Source organism: Camponotus vicinus, unplaced genomic scaffold, assembly GCF_025532165.1.
Source record: "Camponotus vicinus isolate PSW18456_S1 unplaced genomic scaffold, iyCamVici1.0 SCAF_1, whole genome shotgun sequence".
Taxonomy (NCBI): domain Eukaryota; kingdom Metazoa; phylum Arthropoda; class Insecta; order Hymenoptera; family Formicidae; genus Camponotus; species Camponotus vicinus.
This window is the reverse complement of record NW_028141945.1, coordinates 17,976,511-17,992,787: the sequence shown is the minus strand read 5'-3', so window position 1 is coordinate 17,992,787 and position 16,277 is coordinate 17,976,511. Positions and strand designations below refer to the sequence as shown.

Genomic DNA, 16,277 nt, shown 5'->3' with positions numbered 1-16,277 from the left:
CAAACGAGTTAAATCATGCATCTGCCTTCATTAGTATATAATGAATAGTGGTAATATAATCAGAATTAATGATATTTTCAATTATAATCAGAAGAATAAGTTATTAGAAAATATATGTATGTACGTATTTATAGAAATTCATTTTATATGTTTAAAAATGAAATTAAAATTAAAATGCATGATAATCATATAATAAAAGGAAAGAGAGTTGAGAGATACATTACGTAGGTAAATTACATTAGACAGTTCAAAATAAAAGCACAAAATATAACTATGTATACGTCTCTTTTGCGAAAAATGCGTAGTGTATTAAGACCATCACAGAGTGCAATTAATTCCGACTCTCTTTGTCAACCTAACTTAACTTGTCGCGACATATTATGTTCCCCTAGTTGAGGCTCCTCGCTTTGAATAAAAAATCCCCGCGATGTATTAAATTTTTCCTTGTCGGTCGCTCGATGCAGATAAAAATTGAAGCGTTTTAGCTACAATTTGGTAAAATAAAATTTGATAATTTACGCGAATAATTACATATACCAGGGATGCAAATGTAAGTCATTACGTATCTCCGACGAGACTCGGACGCCAATCGGATTAATGATTCCGCGGCGAAAAATACACGAGGCGGAATGGAGAAAATATTTTTTTGCGCACAAACAAAAAAAAAGAAAATATACTTGTTATACGTAGCCAACACTAAGCTCGTTCTCTCCTGGCAGTCATTAGTACAATAAAGCTGTGCCTGAAACCACACGGAAAAAGTTAATGCCGCGGAACGCAGCGTACCATTAATTCCCAAGCGACCAACTTTAGCGACGCAGAATCCTACTTTTGCATTGCCAAATGCACCTTGCCTCACTCTTTCATCCCGAAATATAATTATATTAAAAACCTTTTTCTATCGAAAAAAGTCATTAAGGAAATTAAACGTGTACAATTATCTTCATCCTATTGCGACCTGATCCTATTCGAAAATAGTTATCACTGCCTGTGTTAGAAACAGAGAGAGAAGATAATTCCTTATTTACATATTTTTTATAATTCCATTTTTTTATAAATTAGTATAAAATCATATGTAAGGTTATCATATATGCCATGTAAAAAAATCAAAAATTAAAATTGCACATACGACTACGTTTAAATTAATTTAACAAATATAAATACTATATTCGCGTTGCATTCAATTTTTATTCATATGAATTTTATAACGCAAGTAATCAAAACTTTATTCATACGTGTCTGTAAGTCGTTTCAACGAGCGATTCTCGTAATATATTAAGGTAATGGAACGTTACAGCTCGGCGAAAACTATAGAACTGTCCCTGGTAGAACCGCAAAGCCCACAGGGAGTCCCAGACGCTATCGCGGGGGTATCCCATATACTCATACACACAACGGTATAACACCGCAGTCGGCTTTACGAGCTTCTGCTTGATATTAAGTGCCTTATGAATACGAGCACACTACGAAGCACCATCTGCATGCGTGTAGCTTTACGAATTAATATGATCGATGCCCGTAGATAAGCAAGGTTAAAGGGGATATGACCGTCTTCTTCTGCTAAAGATTAAAAACACTCGGAATAATCTACCCTTACCTAAAACAAAGGAGTATAAGAGAGAAAGATGCAGATATTTATCGATATCTTGAATCTCTACGAAGCACATCTTCTTATTCATTAAAAAATCATAAATTATATAAAATATTATTATTTAAAATATTTATATAAATTCTTTATACATATGTGTGTGTTTAGAAATATATTTGAAAAGTATAATTTAAATATCTCTTTTTTTAAGCAATTTAATTAAAAAATAAAATATTTATTTTTCATAAAAATCTGTGAAATTGTTATTTACGATGACGATTGAAAACTGAACGTTTATTCTGCTTTAAAAATTGCAGTTTACATTCTCTCTCTCTCACACACACACACACATACACGCAAATGGATTTTATTTTAATAAAAATTTTAATTAAAAGAGAGATTTTTAAGGGAAATCAATCTTAATAGCCAAAATATTTGATACGGAATAAAATAATTATAAAAATAATGACATCTCGTAAAATCTTTAAAAAGGAAAAAAAAGGAAAAAAATAATTATGATTTCATGGAAAAAATTACATTACGATAATATGATGCATATGAATTAAACAATAATTATTTTAATATATATCCAAATAATACTGTTATAACCACGGAAATATCCGATTCATCCTGAATACTGAATAAACTTGGTGTCAACACCGCTATTGACTGCCTCGATACTGCAATTCTCTAAACTCGCTTGTCTACTCGATATCGCGCGATTGAATATCTCTAATATCCTGTCCGGAGCGCGATTTCGGCGCACCAAATTTGACCCGCGCAATATTGTCGAAACTCGCTTCCGAAACTCGCCGTTACATCTGAATCCCCGTGGATTCCAATATCCGTGGCTCCATTATTCTTCACCGTCGAAACACGGGCTAAATTGCTCCCCGAATGACGTTCTGCAGGAAAAGCTAATCCTGCATCATGGTCGCGAAATGTAACCTAGTACAAATGTATGTGTGCAAAATAATTGATTACAATCCGCGAAAAGCCAGGTAAAGTAAAGCAATTGAAGCTCTGGAATAAAATTTTAAAAATTCAAAAATACATTAAAAAAAAGGATACTATAATATATCCTCTTCAAACATATTCAGTATGATAAATAAAATATATAGAGAATATAGTATAATTAAATTCATGAAAGTATAAGCGCTATTTTATAATTGAAGTATACTCGCTATATATTATATATTATTCTATAAAATATTCTATAGTTGAATTATATATTACTTTTTATAAAATAAAATATAATCCAATTCCTGCTGATGCATACATTATCAAGCTAATATATGTATAAATATGACTTTTTCAGATATGAATTTATAATGATGTTATTAAAATTGATATATATGTTCAAAGATACGGACGAATCTTTTTGACAAAATATGATTTACCTGGATTTTCGTGAGCAGTAATCGATTAATTACTCGCACGGGTTCCGTTTAAATTATTCCAGGACAAGGCCGTCATAATCGCCACGTGTATGGCACAATTATAATTGATCTCGGAATGGCGTAATTCGGTGTTTGCGATGATGAAATATCCAACAGTGCAAAATGAAACTTTGTCATTCAACATAGTGAGATGCTTAATCATGTTACCAAATAAAGAATCTTTAGCAGTGAAATAGATACGAGAATTACAGGTCTATTAAATTAAAAATACGGAAAAAATATGAAGGAAAAAACAATATATATAAATAAATTCTCTGCAAAATAATATTTAACAATTTAATAATAAAAAAATTTATAATAATTCATATATTTATCCAATTTATTTTCAAGTCATATTCCATCTTTTAATGAATTAAATGACAAAAAGATATTTTTTTAAAGATGTTATAATAAAAAAATATGAGATGCAAATCGATAACAAAAAAATTATTTATACTATTTTTATTCTTTAAATTTCTCGATATTCTGCAGTACAAGATCTTTGGTACAAGATAAATGGTTTTCTGAGTTTTTTGTGAATAATAATCAATCAATTACTACTCGCATAAAAATGGTTAAATTGAATACTTCATCGCTGATGATTTAGTCACCAAAAGATGTTTTAGTTCTCGCTTTGCCGAGATTCAATCAATAGATAATATCACTCACCGCTTTGTCGTCCGCGTAGATGATCGATGATCTCGGTGCTCCGTTGACGAGCACGGCAAGAAGGGCGACGATGAGAACGTGACGCATCATCTTCGCAACGGAGCGCATCTGTCCAATTTCCCTAAAAAGAAGAGGCAACACTGATACAACACTCGCGAGAGATTGTTCCGATGTTTTCCACAGACGAGAGTTTCACGCCAATTCGCAAACTTAATAACGATTAAAAAAAAAACGAAAGCACTGTCACTGTCAAAGTCAAATATACCAACGAGATCACATACCACGAGTAATAATGACACTTTGAGTCCCTTTGGAATTCAAGTAGCGAAGATGAAGATTCCACTGACGATTCGAAGTCCCTTCGGAATAATCAAAGCGCACGCGAAGTAGAACAGATCGAGATTCCACCGGCTGGTCTCTCGAGTCTCTTCAGGATCTTCTACCCACGAAACACGAAGCAGTGAGAATGAAGATTCCAACCGAATGAGTGATTCGGAGAATCCGTTCAAGACGATCAAAGCACGAGATAGCCGGAACAGGAATCCCACGGAATAGTTCCTCTCCAATCGCTAAATAATCCTGATAGTCTCCTCAAGTTATTCGTAAAATGCGAAATATTCCAAATATAAATACTTGTTGAGCTCTTCAAGATTCTCTCAAAAGGTATAAAATATAAAAAGAAGAAGACTAATCAAGTAAAATCAATTTGAAAATAATTCGTAAGAAAATCACTATAATCGGCTTCTCGATCGAGATTAGCGTCTAGCGCATGTTGCCAATGAATGAATGGGAATTGGCAATCACTCTCGCCTAAGCTACGGATGATGGGAACACATTTACGTGGTCGGACGTTGTCTACGTCGTTTATGTCTTCAGAGGCGAACTGAGACTTTTCTCCTTCACCGATCGTTTCTCCCACCAATGGATGCTCCTCCTGCTTCCTTTTTTCCCACTTCTTCTTCTTCCTCTTCTTCGTTCGCCTCGATCGACCGCAATGACGGTGATTAACTGATGCTCCGTGTCGTTGCTTACTTACTTGCTTCGCGCTTCTTCCTTTCTCTTTTCCTCTTCGTAAATCGGTCGACTTTCGTCAACTCAGTTGTCCTTCTGCGCCGCCCGCGGCGATGATGACGACGGCGATGATTACCGGCTTCTTCGTACTTTCCTCCGGATTCGGGCTTTCCAGCGGCTGGCACGTCCATCCGCCGACCTGGGTGACAAATTCATCCATTAAAAAAAAGATCACATCAAAACTTATATTATTGTAAGAATAAATATCATATATAACATTTATTTTTATTAATTATTTTTATTATATATAAGAATTATGTTACCAAATATTCATAAAATATACGTATTGGCGGTTTAAAATTTTATACAAAATAGTGTTTAATTTGATGCTTTTAATTTCAAATTATATCTTGAAACAAAATTCAAAAAGATGTGCAAACACGTTAGTTAACACGTTAAAGTACGCTTGGCAATCATACTTGGAAATTAAAGGTTTATTACATTCGTAATTAAAATCGTTTAATTAAAAAATAAGTCAGTTACGGAATGAAACACGCAAAAAATACCGAATACTTACAGATTCTATATTATGAGATGAGGGAGAGAGAGAAAGAGAAAGAATATTAGTTTAATATCGCAGTCAGAAGACCACAAATCGAGATTTATCCCCGACAGAAACTGTCTGAGTGGAGGGGACAAAAAGTATGCAAACTTCATCGGGCCCTTTAGTTCCAAGTACGGTTTCAAAAGAACCATTCGACGACTCGCGCGAAACAGTGCTCTTTTGTATTCGGGACGATAAACGACTGCCGGGCTTAATGGCTTCGAAGAGCCCAGATTTCTCGTCACCTTTGAGAAATATGGAAGGCAGCAGGACACAGAGGAAAGGGAATTAAGTTGAATTTCAACCGTGATCGAGAGAGGATCGTTCGAGAAAGAATCTCATGAATTTTTATGAATCACCATATATCGGGTGCACATGATCATGTACGTAAAGTAATCGATACGTAAAGTACAAAGCGTGTGCAAAATGTTTCAAAGAGCTTGTTCAAATCATAAATAAAGACAAAACATTTTAATCAAACTTTGATCAAACGGCAAAAGAAATATAAATACAATAATATAAATATAAATACAAATATAAATACAATAAAGATAAATACATCAAATAGCTTTCAATACAAAAAAAAAATACACATATTGACTTTTTTTTGTCGTTATTGTACATTTGAATTATTGCTATGACAGATAATGTGCTTTTTCCATCCAATCAACTAAATTAAAAGTCAGAAAATTATATGGGAGGAAAATGGAGTCTGCTAAAATTCAATGTGAATTTATCGAATAATAATTTATTAAATTTATCGAATAATATTAAATCTATGATATAATCCGAATAAGTAACGTAACACATACACACAATACGTAATATGTTTCAGTAAAAGAAAAGAAAAGAGAGAAGAAAGAGTTGCTTCTATTCTATTATTGAGGAAACACACGCGCACGTGTTTTCAAAATTGACGTAGAACTTCGAAACCTTATACTGTATTCAAGGATAAACTGAATAAGTTCTCGGGAGAATATTAAACAGACGGTCGGAAGTAGATAATAGAATTCAGGAAAACATAATTAAATTTTGTCTTACGCCGGATAAAGTCGCGCGCGTGTCCGACGAGAATTTCATTCGGTCCATTTCATCTTACTCACATTTAAGGCTTAAAGAAGCAATAAGAATTTTGTCAATTAAAGCAGAGATAAAAATTTCAAAAAACCTGATTGATTAATTCACTTATTTTTTTCTAATTATTGCAAATTTAATGAAATCATTATATGCGAATATATATTATATGTAAAATATGTAATACTCTAAAAATTATTAAAACTATTTAAAATTTTCGAAAAATATTTTATTATGTGATTTTACAATTTTTATCGATTACTTAAACTTAATATGTATATATATTTAAGAATAATAATCACACTAATAATAATAATATCATTTTGATTTTACACACACACACACACACACACACACACACACACACACACACACACATATATATATATATATATATATATATATATATATATATATATATATATATATATATAGAGAGAGAGAGAGAGAGAGAGAGAGAGAGAGAGAGAGAGAGAGTACTTCTTGATATTAAAAAATTATTAAAAATATATTATAATAAATATATTAAATTAAATATAAAATTATCTCGAGGTATAATGCTCATGTTTCTTATTCATACAATAAACCGTGTAATAAAAAGATCGTTGGTGTATTAAACCGCGAAGGTTCACAATTTTATGAAAGACATGAAAACGAGAAGGCCACCGCCGATCGGCCGGTTGGGTCGCAAAAGATCGCAATCGAAGCGGAATGATCGTCATCATCCGATGGTTGGAAAACTGACGGGAACGAGGACATGAGATAATGGGAAGCCGATCGGGTTGGCGCAACCGGAAACCGGAAAGAGATCAACATGCGGGGCCGAAAGAACGAGAGGATCGTTATCGCCGGGGTACGTGCCAACGCGAACGAGCTGACCTCGTTTTGTCTCGTGTCTCGATAATCACCGGCATTCTTTGCCGCATGGTTGCTTGTCCGCCTGCGACATACACGGTGTTTTCATCTCGCGTTTTCATCCTTAACAACGATTTTTCTCGTCCTCACGAATCGATATCTCGATAGAACAAACTGTTATAGTCTCACAGACTATAATCCGGACATAATTAAAATATTAAACGCTAGCATAAAATATTATTGCTAAATGCGATATCGAGCATTCACCTCATTAAGTCCAAGAACCATCAGCGAATACGCCAATAAACGCGGAAGTGCAACGAAGGATTTCGACACCAAATCATCTTCGCTTGCACTTCAATTTGACCGCACCATGACCCCGGGCCATGTTACTAAGCGGTCCCCCTCTCAAAGAAAAACCTCCTCAAACAAGGGTTTAAATACAAACCACCGGAGGAGCACGGGACAGTCGAAACACAAGTGTAATCAGTGTTAAGTGCGAACCGATAACGCGTTATAAGAAAATTGTTTTAAAGATTACTATCAAAGACGAAGGACAAGGCGGAAAGACTCAACTAAATCAGCGCAGAAATAAGAAAGGCTCCTGTACAAATTAATGTATATTCTGAAGATTAGAATACAAGGTATTATTAAAACAAAAAGTATTTTAAATCATTGAAGCAGCCGACACCCCGGTTTCTGATCCTCGGCGGCCTGAGATATTTTATATCTCCCGACTGCTCCCCACATCCCGTGCCGCTTCCGGGCACAACAAAACGAATTCTAGTTGAATTCAATTTTTGAATATAATCATGATCACACAGATTTTTTAAAAATCTCTCTCGAAAATAAATTTTCAAGAAGGTATATATAAAATATATATATATATATATATATATTTTTTCCTATTTTTCTACTTCTCTCCCTTATCTTTTAAAAATAGTATAAAGATAAAATTTTAAAAATTTCTATTTTTTCCATTAAGAAGAAATTGATTAAAACTTGATTAAAAATTTTGAGAGATTCTTCCAAAATATATCTATAAATAAAACATCATAAACTACGAGACGTGAGAATAAGAACAGAGAAGAGAGAATTTCCAATTCAGAAAATATTCGCGCGAATGGGCAATAATGGTGTTTTATGGCTCTTTTTCTTTCGTTCCCTCTTTTCTTCATAAAAAATGCAAAAACCTGGAAAATTAACTTACAAAATTTAATATTCCTCTTTAATTAGAAAACTGATGATAATTTTAGTTGAACGAATTTTCCAAAAATATTAATAAAAAAAAAGTGCAGGTGAAGCAATCGAGTGAAGTGCGCAATCTCACTATCAGGGCAATGACATGCGAGTCTTTCTTTCTTTCCGCAGTAAACACAACAGATAAAAGACCGCTGATTCAAGGAAAAAGAATCGGTCGAAGACCCTAAAGAGATAGCAATACTTTTATTTGAGTAGTCTTCCAATTGCCTTTAAATCTATATTCGCGCTTTAATATTGTGATGTCACACAAAATCCCACAAATTGTCGTGAAACAACATTGCAAAAACTTTGACTTTACACAGAAAAAAAAGAATATTTTTTAAAAGTGCTTTAAGTGGCAAAGAAAAAAATTACACTAAATGAAATATTAAAATAAGAAAATCAAACAAAAACTTAATGTATAAAATTAAATAATAATTTTATATATATATATATATATGTGTGTGTGTATATGTGTGTGTGTATAAATTCTCAAATAAATTACTCTTCTTTAAAATTTTTTCATAATTTAAGTTAAAAATAATAATTATTATATATAACAGATATCTCTCTCTCTATTTAAATTCAAAATAATAATAATATGACACATATCTATTCAATTTAATCACATTTTATCATAAAACTTTATTCTGTACAAAACAGCAAATAAAATAAAGAACTAAATTATATTTAAGAGACGCAATTATTGAGGCGAATTAAGAAAAAAACGGTTCATTGCAAGGGAACAGTTCCATATGAAATTACAATATTTAATATGAAATGGTATCTCCGTGTCGTTTTCTGTGTAAAAGATAATGATTAATTATTTAACTACGTGCAACCGCAACATAAGAGTGAACGCGATTAAAAAAAGCATAATCATGGGGCGAAATGCAGTGCAAAGTGTTACACATGCGTAAAATAAATAGAAACAAAAGAGGAAATATTTAAAAATGTTATAATTTCTTATCAAGTTGCATATCGTTAAGTCATTATTTGAAGAACGCTGAACTGTTTTTTCCGCATATTGTGGAAAAACCGTATTAATCTTTTTATAACAAGCATTTAAAAATCGATAAACGAAACAATTTCAAAATGCGGTAGAAAATGTAATCTAGTAATCGAGCGAATTATGTTATTTTTCAAAATCCAATCGACATACTCTTTTTTTAGATTTACTCTCGTATGTCACTTATGTGTCCGGAAAATCTATGCATATTTTTTCGCATATCTGAAATCTTTTGCATTTCCGGAAAAAAATTGAAAAAAAAATGAAAAAAAGAAAAACCGGAAGAAAAAGGGGTAGCTATATAAGCGTCATTGCATGGATATTTTCTGTATTGCGAAAGCATCTCTTCTTTACTTTCATCCTCGCATCCAGTAGCTTATAATGTTTTGTTTATAGATATATTTCGAAACAATCTCTAAATAATAATTTGACAAACGTAAAAGACAAGCTCTAGACAAATTATATTACATTATCCGTGTATTTTCGTAAAATTGCGAGATAATTAGTAAATTAATTTTCTCTCCTTCATCAGAGATCTGTATTGTTTTTTAAATAAAATATAAATATAATATATAGCAGAAATTATATACTTTATAGCAAATAGCATAAATATATATATTTAATTTCACAATATATGCATATTATTTTCATATTAAATATTTATTTAAATTTTAAATAATCTTTATCTGATTTTTTTTATTTGTCTTATATTTTTCTTTTATATATATATATATATATATATATATATATATATATATTATAATACAAGACAAATAAAATTAGACAAATATTATTCAAAAGAATTTAAATAAGTATTTAAATGTGAAATTGATATATATATATATATATATATATATATATATCAATTTCACATTTAAATACTTATTTAAATTCTTTTGAATAATATTTGTCTAATTTTATTTGTCTTGTATTTCATTTTCTTATATAATTTTCTTTTATATATATTTTTTTTCCATAAAGAAATCAAAAAGAGATCAAATGTGCTTATCCCCACTCTGCAGGGAAATGGTCTGAAAAGCTGCAATACAGTATAGATCGTCAGCATTCCTACAGGCTATTTATTTGCCTGCATTAAAGATGCATTCGTTTCTTGAACATAGATCGTAAAATATATTGCGTGCACCTTACAGCGTATAAACTTGGTCAGCAATCAGAGGATTTTTCACAACGTACACTAATATAAATAATTCACCCGATATGCTAATCGCTCTATCTAATTTGATCTATGATGATTCGTGCGTAAGCGCCATATTGAAGATACTGTTACAACATAACTTTATTGATTATAAAAAAAGAGATTTATCACATTCGATAAGATAAATGTCTCAATCAATTTCTCGCGACACATACACACATTACGCATTAAAATTAATTATTCGAGTATTTATAGATGTAATTTAGAGAATAAAATTTTATTTATTACTTGAATATTTATTAAAAGATTATTTATTACTTGATGCGATAAAACTGATTTCACTAAATAATAATTCGACAATAAAATTTCCGATTCTTCCGTGCAAATTTTTAATTAATCACGCTATATCTTTAAAATAACGTTTAAATTCGAAATTCCATTAAAGCAGAAAGTAATTATACAGATTTAAAATTAATTACAAAACGAAATTTTACACTTTACGCGAGTCTGTAAAAATTAACCAAGTTTATGCTTTTCATTTATAATTATCGATTCTTTGATATACACACACGCAGACACACCATACAGCCACACATATATGTATCTTTTGCATCAGTATAATTTTATCATACAAAATAGATAAATTTATAAAAATAAATTATGTATATATACTTTTCCCGTTTTTATTTTATTGCATTATTTTCAATTTGTGAAACAAATTTCCATTTACTATTTTTCACGGGGCTTCTAAATTTTACAAAATTTTATTTCACGTTCAAAAATTACGTTATCAAATTTTTTTGAGTACTAACAAAGGCCGAACTCTTTTTATCAACAAACTATTTTCGCTTTGTAAAAGTTAAACTCGGTTTTTGTTTAGCGATTTAAAAACATGACATGGCAGGATATGCAACATGTCTATTCGTCCATTTCGAAAAAAAATTGATCTCATATTTGAATATCATATGCTTCCATTTGCACAAACACATTGATGTCGGGCACAAAAAATTCAGCACATATCCGCTCTTCCCCCTCTCCCATACGTTTACATAGCCATGCACATACATATGCACATGTACACAAGCGCAAGATTTATTTATTTCTCATAATCGTCATTTGTGATCCCAATGCAAAAGCAACGTTTATTCCCGTCAAAGATTCCTTTTTCTTGCCGAAAAGTTTGTTTATTTATAAAATTCAAACATTTGTTTATCAATGTCCTAAAATTATTGTATTAATTGTTGTACAAATATTATACATTTGTTGTTGTTTTTGCAAGATTATTGAAGTATCTTACGATCATGTAAACATTAAAAAGTCCAATTAATTTATATTCTTAATTTACACTGAATAAAAAAAACAATTTTTCGATGTAACAATCAAAATAAGCACTGTGTTAAATAATCGGGCTCTTCGCTGCTGAATCGTCATACTGATCTCTGTATGTCAGTACTAGAATGACTATCCTGCACACTCTGCACAACTTCGACAACGGTACAACAACGTTGCAATTGCATCGGAGAAATCATTTCGGACAAAGCTCGAAGACGTACAATGCTGCAAACGGTGAGATTCGCGCTATCATCTCCGCGACGACGACGTCATTTCCTGTTCTCGGCGGCGAGGTCAATCGCGTTAATCCCAGGAGGGTCGCGAATACACACTTGCGCACCCTTTTCGACGAGAGAGAGAGAGAGAGAGAGGAAGAGAGAAAGAAAGAGAGAGAGAGAGAGAGTAACACCCACGTGCGAACAGTGCGCCGCGTGCCGCGCGACTGACGCCCGACTCCTTCGAGGGCCCACTCTATGGTCCCTCTCCCCATTGTCCTCCCACTCCCAGAATCTATCTTCGTCCCGCTACCAGTCGACCAAATGAGAAAAGGAGAGAGAGAGGGAGAGAGTGAGAGAGAGAGAAAAGAAAAAATGAAAAAAAGAGAGAAGAAGAAAGTCCTTCTGCCGAAGATGAATTTAAAAATCCATTTCTCTTTATCTCTATATTACTTTATAGAGGCTGCTGGACCAAACATAAATATGAACTTCGATTCTTGATCGTCGCGAGTAATTAATTCATTTTGCATTTCCCAAAAGACTGAATAATTTATTTTATATTTATCTAATCTATTTAATGTAATTATTTATTTTAATGTAATTATTTCAAGTACATGAAACATAATTATTTTATGAAAAAAACTAAAATAAAAATCATTAAAGAAGATTTATAGTAATTTTTGAGTAATTATTATATATATTTATTCGCTTCACTTATTTTGTAACAGATTATCTCTAATAGATTTGTGTAAAATATAATAATCCAACCGTTATTTATTTTTATGTATTTTGACATTGTAATTATCAATTTATGTGCACTGTATTGTTATTATTAAATTTGTAGTATTACATATTATTATCATTTATTATTGTGCATTTATATTATTACATATTATTATCATACTTATTATTGCGTGATAAACAGACTAGAAAGATTAATTTTATTTATATACATTTATTAAACTTTAATTTTAAGGTATTTTCAAATTTTACTATATTTATAATGATTTGCTTAATTTATTGAATTAGTCACTTATGTTTATCATGAGGATTTTTAGGGTAAATAAAATTTCTATGAAATTTCTATTGATGAATTTCTAGGAATTTTTATGATAGCGATTTGAATAAGAATATATTTTAATTACAATTAGCAACAATGAAACTAATACTTGATAAAGATAATAAAAACATGAAATTTTAAGAGCAACATTTTTATCTAATGCTTAAAGATATGTTAGATCTTGAGAAAGCCAAAGTTATGCAGCTAATTTATATGCATATAATTTATATGCGTATAATTTATATGCATAGTATCCCAGACTTACTTACTTGCCTTTTAATCTAAGTTCAATTAAGCTGACAAAAATGAAACGTACAATAAATTTATAATATGCACAATAAATTCCTTTATCATGAAAATTCAAATGCATTTAAAAACTTTAATATTATTCAGAAATTTAATATCGAAAATCAAGCAGTCAGAAAAAGCAACGCTAAATGTGTCGAGGAGATTATAGCTGTATGAAAAATGGCGAATCTGGGTAATTACATCATGTATAATTACCAAACTCATGCAAAAAAGAGACTAATGGCGCTACAAAGATTGAATGGTTTTTCAACGAGTCTCCATAGCCTTTGAAAACAATTGTGGCTTTGGTGAATACGAAATCTAGGTTGAGTGCTAATATTATCAAAATTAATCAAATTCAAAGAAAAGCACGTACGAATAAAAGTCACCCACGTACATATATCTCTCTTGGCGTGCATTCAAGAATTTTCGTTCTTTTTTCCCGCGTCGTCCTTCTTTATCGCGCAAAAAATACAGAAGAAAACATTTGAATAAGTCCGAAGTTTCTATAGTCTAGTAAATGCGACAGTAATTTTAACCGACATGAAAATACCATGCTCCTTCTATGTGATTTAAAAAAAAAGATAAAAAGAGTAGAATATCGGAATTAAAAGAACAAAGTAATAGAGCGGACTTATTTGTCGTTCTTTTGTCTCCCGAAAAATTTCCCTCGTAAAATTACATAGAACTATTGATCAAAAATTTTATTCTTCTCTTAGCCTCATTTAATTTATTTTTCCTATCGTTTTAGATACATTAATATTTTAAAACAATCTTTCTTTCCCACTTTTTATCTTGTATTTTTATACTCAAATTACATTATAATTTCGATAATAAATAATAATTAATTTCTGAAATCCAAAATAGTAAATTTTCAATTTTATTTTTCAATAAACTAAAAAAATTATTAGCAATATTATTATCAATATAAATTATTTTTATTTTAAAATGTGTGTGTGCGTACATGATATTATATAGATTAAAAAGATAAAAAAATAAAAAGATAAAAAAAAACAGGGTGCACTAATGTCCCCCGTCTTCCGTGTCTTTCGTACACCCACTCAAACAGAGGGCCCGTCCTCGCGCGTTGGCGAACCGGGTATGCGGGTGACACATACGTACCGCCCGGAATCGTACGGTGCACTCGAAAATGGTAAGAGCGATTTGTTAAATTGACAAGATAAACGATGTTCTCTCCCGTAACACGCGAGAATCGATGCTACTAAAATGGACGATCGTGGAAGTGCAAATAGAGAATTACGTGTCCTCCTTGTGAGACCGAGCGATTATTCGTCGTGTCGCCTGATGAGACTGAACAAAGCGCCTCACAGCATGACATCGTCCAGAAAATTCATAAAGTCGGCGGGAAAAGATAAGTCTGGTGTGAATAAAAATGCAGATGCAACTGAAGGTGGAGCTCTTTCCTTCGAACTCTGTCTCTTTCCTTCTATCAAGTTTATCTTTCTGTTCCATTATTGAGTTTGTCCACTTTTCAAATGCGACTCGTGTCTTTTTAAACTTTCTATTTATATTCTTTCTTTTACAATAGCCTGATACATATATTTATCTATTTTGAAAGCAAAAAAGTAGAGTCGTTATATACATTAGAATCAACTTAAAATTATCAATAAGCAAATTTCTTTTTCACATAGATTATTTTTATTTTCTTTATTATCCATTCATTTCTTTAATTCTTCTGTTCCATAAATTTTTATTTTTTACATTGTCGTATATTTATACTTTTTTATATTTTTTATTATGACTTAATTTTAAGTTTTAGCGGGCAAGTTTTACAGCAAAGATTTTATATCATATTTTGTGATAGCCTTTTCAGCCAACATAAAAAAACTCGAAAGACACACTAAAGCGTGAAAGATACCTCTCTTTTTCTCTCTCTCTCTCTCAAAGTTCAAAGAAAGCCAAGAAAATCTCTTGCGCACGGTCGAGTGCGACAAAAGTAATTGCGATGTAAATAAACGGAAATGCTTGAGAGCGCACACAGCACGTGTATACGAAGAGCACGAGGTTAAATTTAATATCATACGTCGTGACATTTTCCGTAATCCTGTCGTATACTACGCGTAACATATATGTATGTGTATATGCGTGCAAAAATGTGTGTGTGTGTGTGTGTGTATCTTTCAAGGGATTCGTGGGTTGCGCGAATTCAATAACGAACAAGCATCGAATGCACCTGACCCCCATTAATGGTACACATAGGACATCTTATCCTGTCCTCCTTCCGTCCCCTTCTCGTTCGATACAATTGGGTACAGTTGGGTAACTACAAGATGAAATTATCGATTTTACATGGCATATTAATTAAAGCGTGCACTCGAAGTAATCTAGATCTTTTATTATTGTAAAAAATATATATTGACGAATGTATAATTATTGAAATATATATCCTCGAAATAAATATAAAAATGTTTTTTCGGATTTTTTAAATTTCTTTTTTACCGCAAAAATTTAAAAAGAAAATTTAAAACATATCTCTAAATACCATCCAATCGCTCGATATATATATGAATAAAGAATGAAAATGATACATTACAAATATTACACGATAATTCAATCTATATCATGATTACTAATGCAAATAATTATCTTTTGTTCAATAATAATAAAGTTATTGTATTATATTTTATCATAAAATATTTCTTCGTTATATATACTATTATATAATTTATATTTTTATTAAAAATTCCTTCATCCTATACAGCTCATAATATTGC

At 31.3% G+C, this 16,277-nt stretch overlaps 1 protein-coding gene across 2 annotated transcripts in view; it reads right to left on the bottom strand.

Moving 5' to 3' along the window:
- The window catches only part of Mmp2 (Matrix metalloproteinase 2), a 171,008-nt gene that overhangs the window by 150,875 nt on the left and 3,856 nt on the right, over positions 1–16,277 (bottom strand). Inside the window, exons 1-2 of one of the 2 annotated variants that reach the window (XM_083077874.1) lie at positions 12,201–12,410; positions 3,697–4,906 (exon numbers count right to left, since the gene is read on the bottom strand). In XM_083077874.1, the coding sequence (XP_082934000.1) occupies positions 3,697–3,804 (108 nt within the window). In that variant the 5' untranslated portion in view covers positions 3,805–4,906; positions 12,201–12,410. Of the gene's footprint in view, positions 1–3,696; positions 4,907–12,200; positions 12,411–16,277 lie in introns of those variants that run through there. The other variant, XM_083077875.1, reaches the window with a different exon arrangement.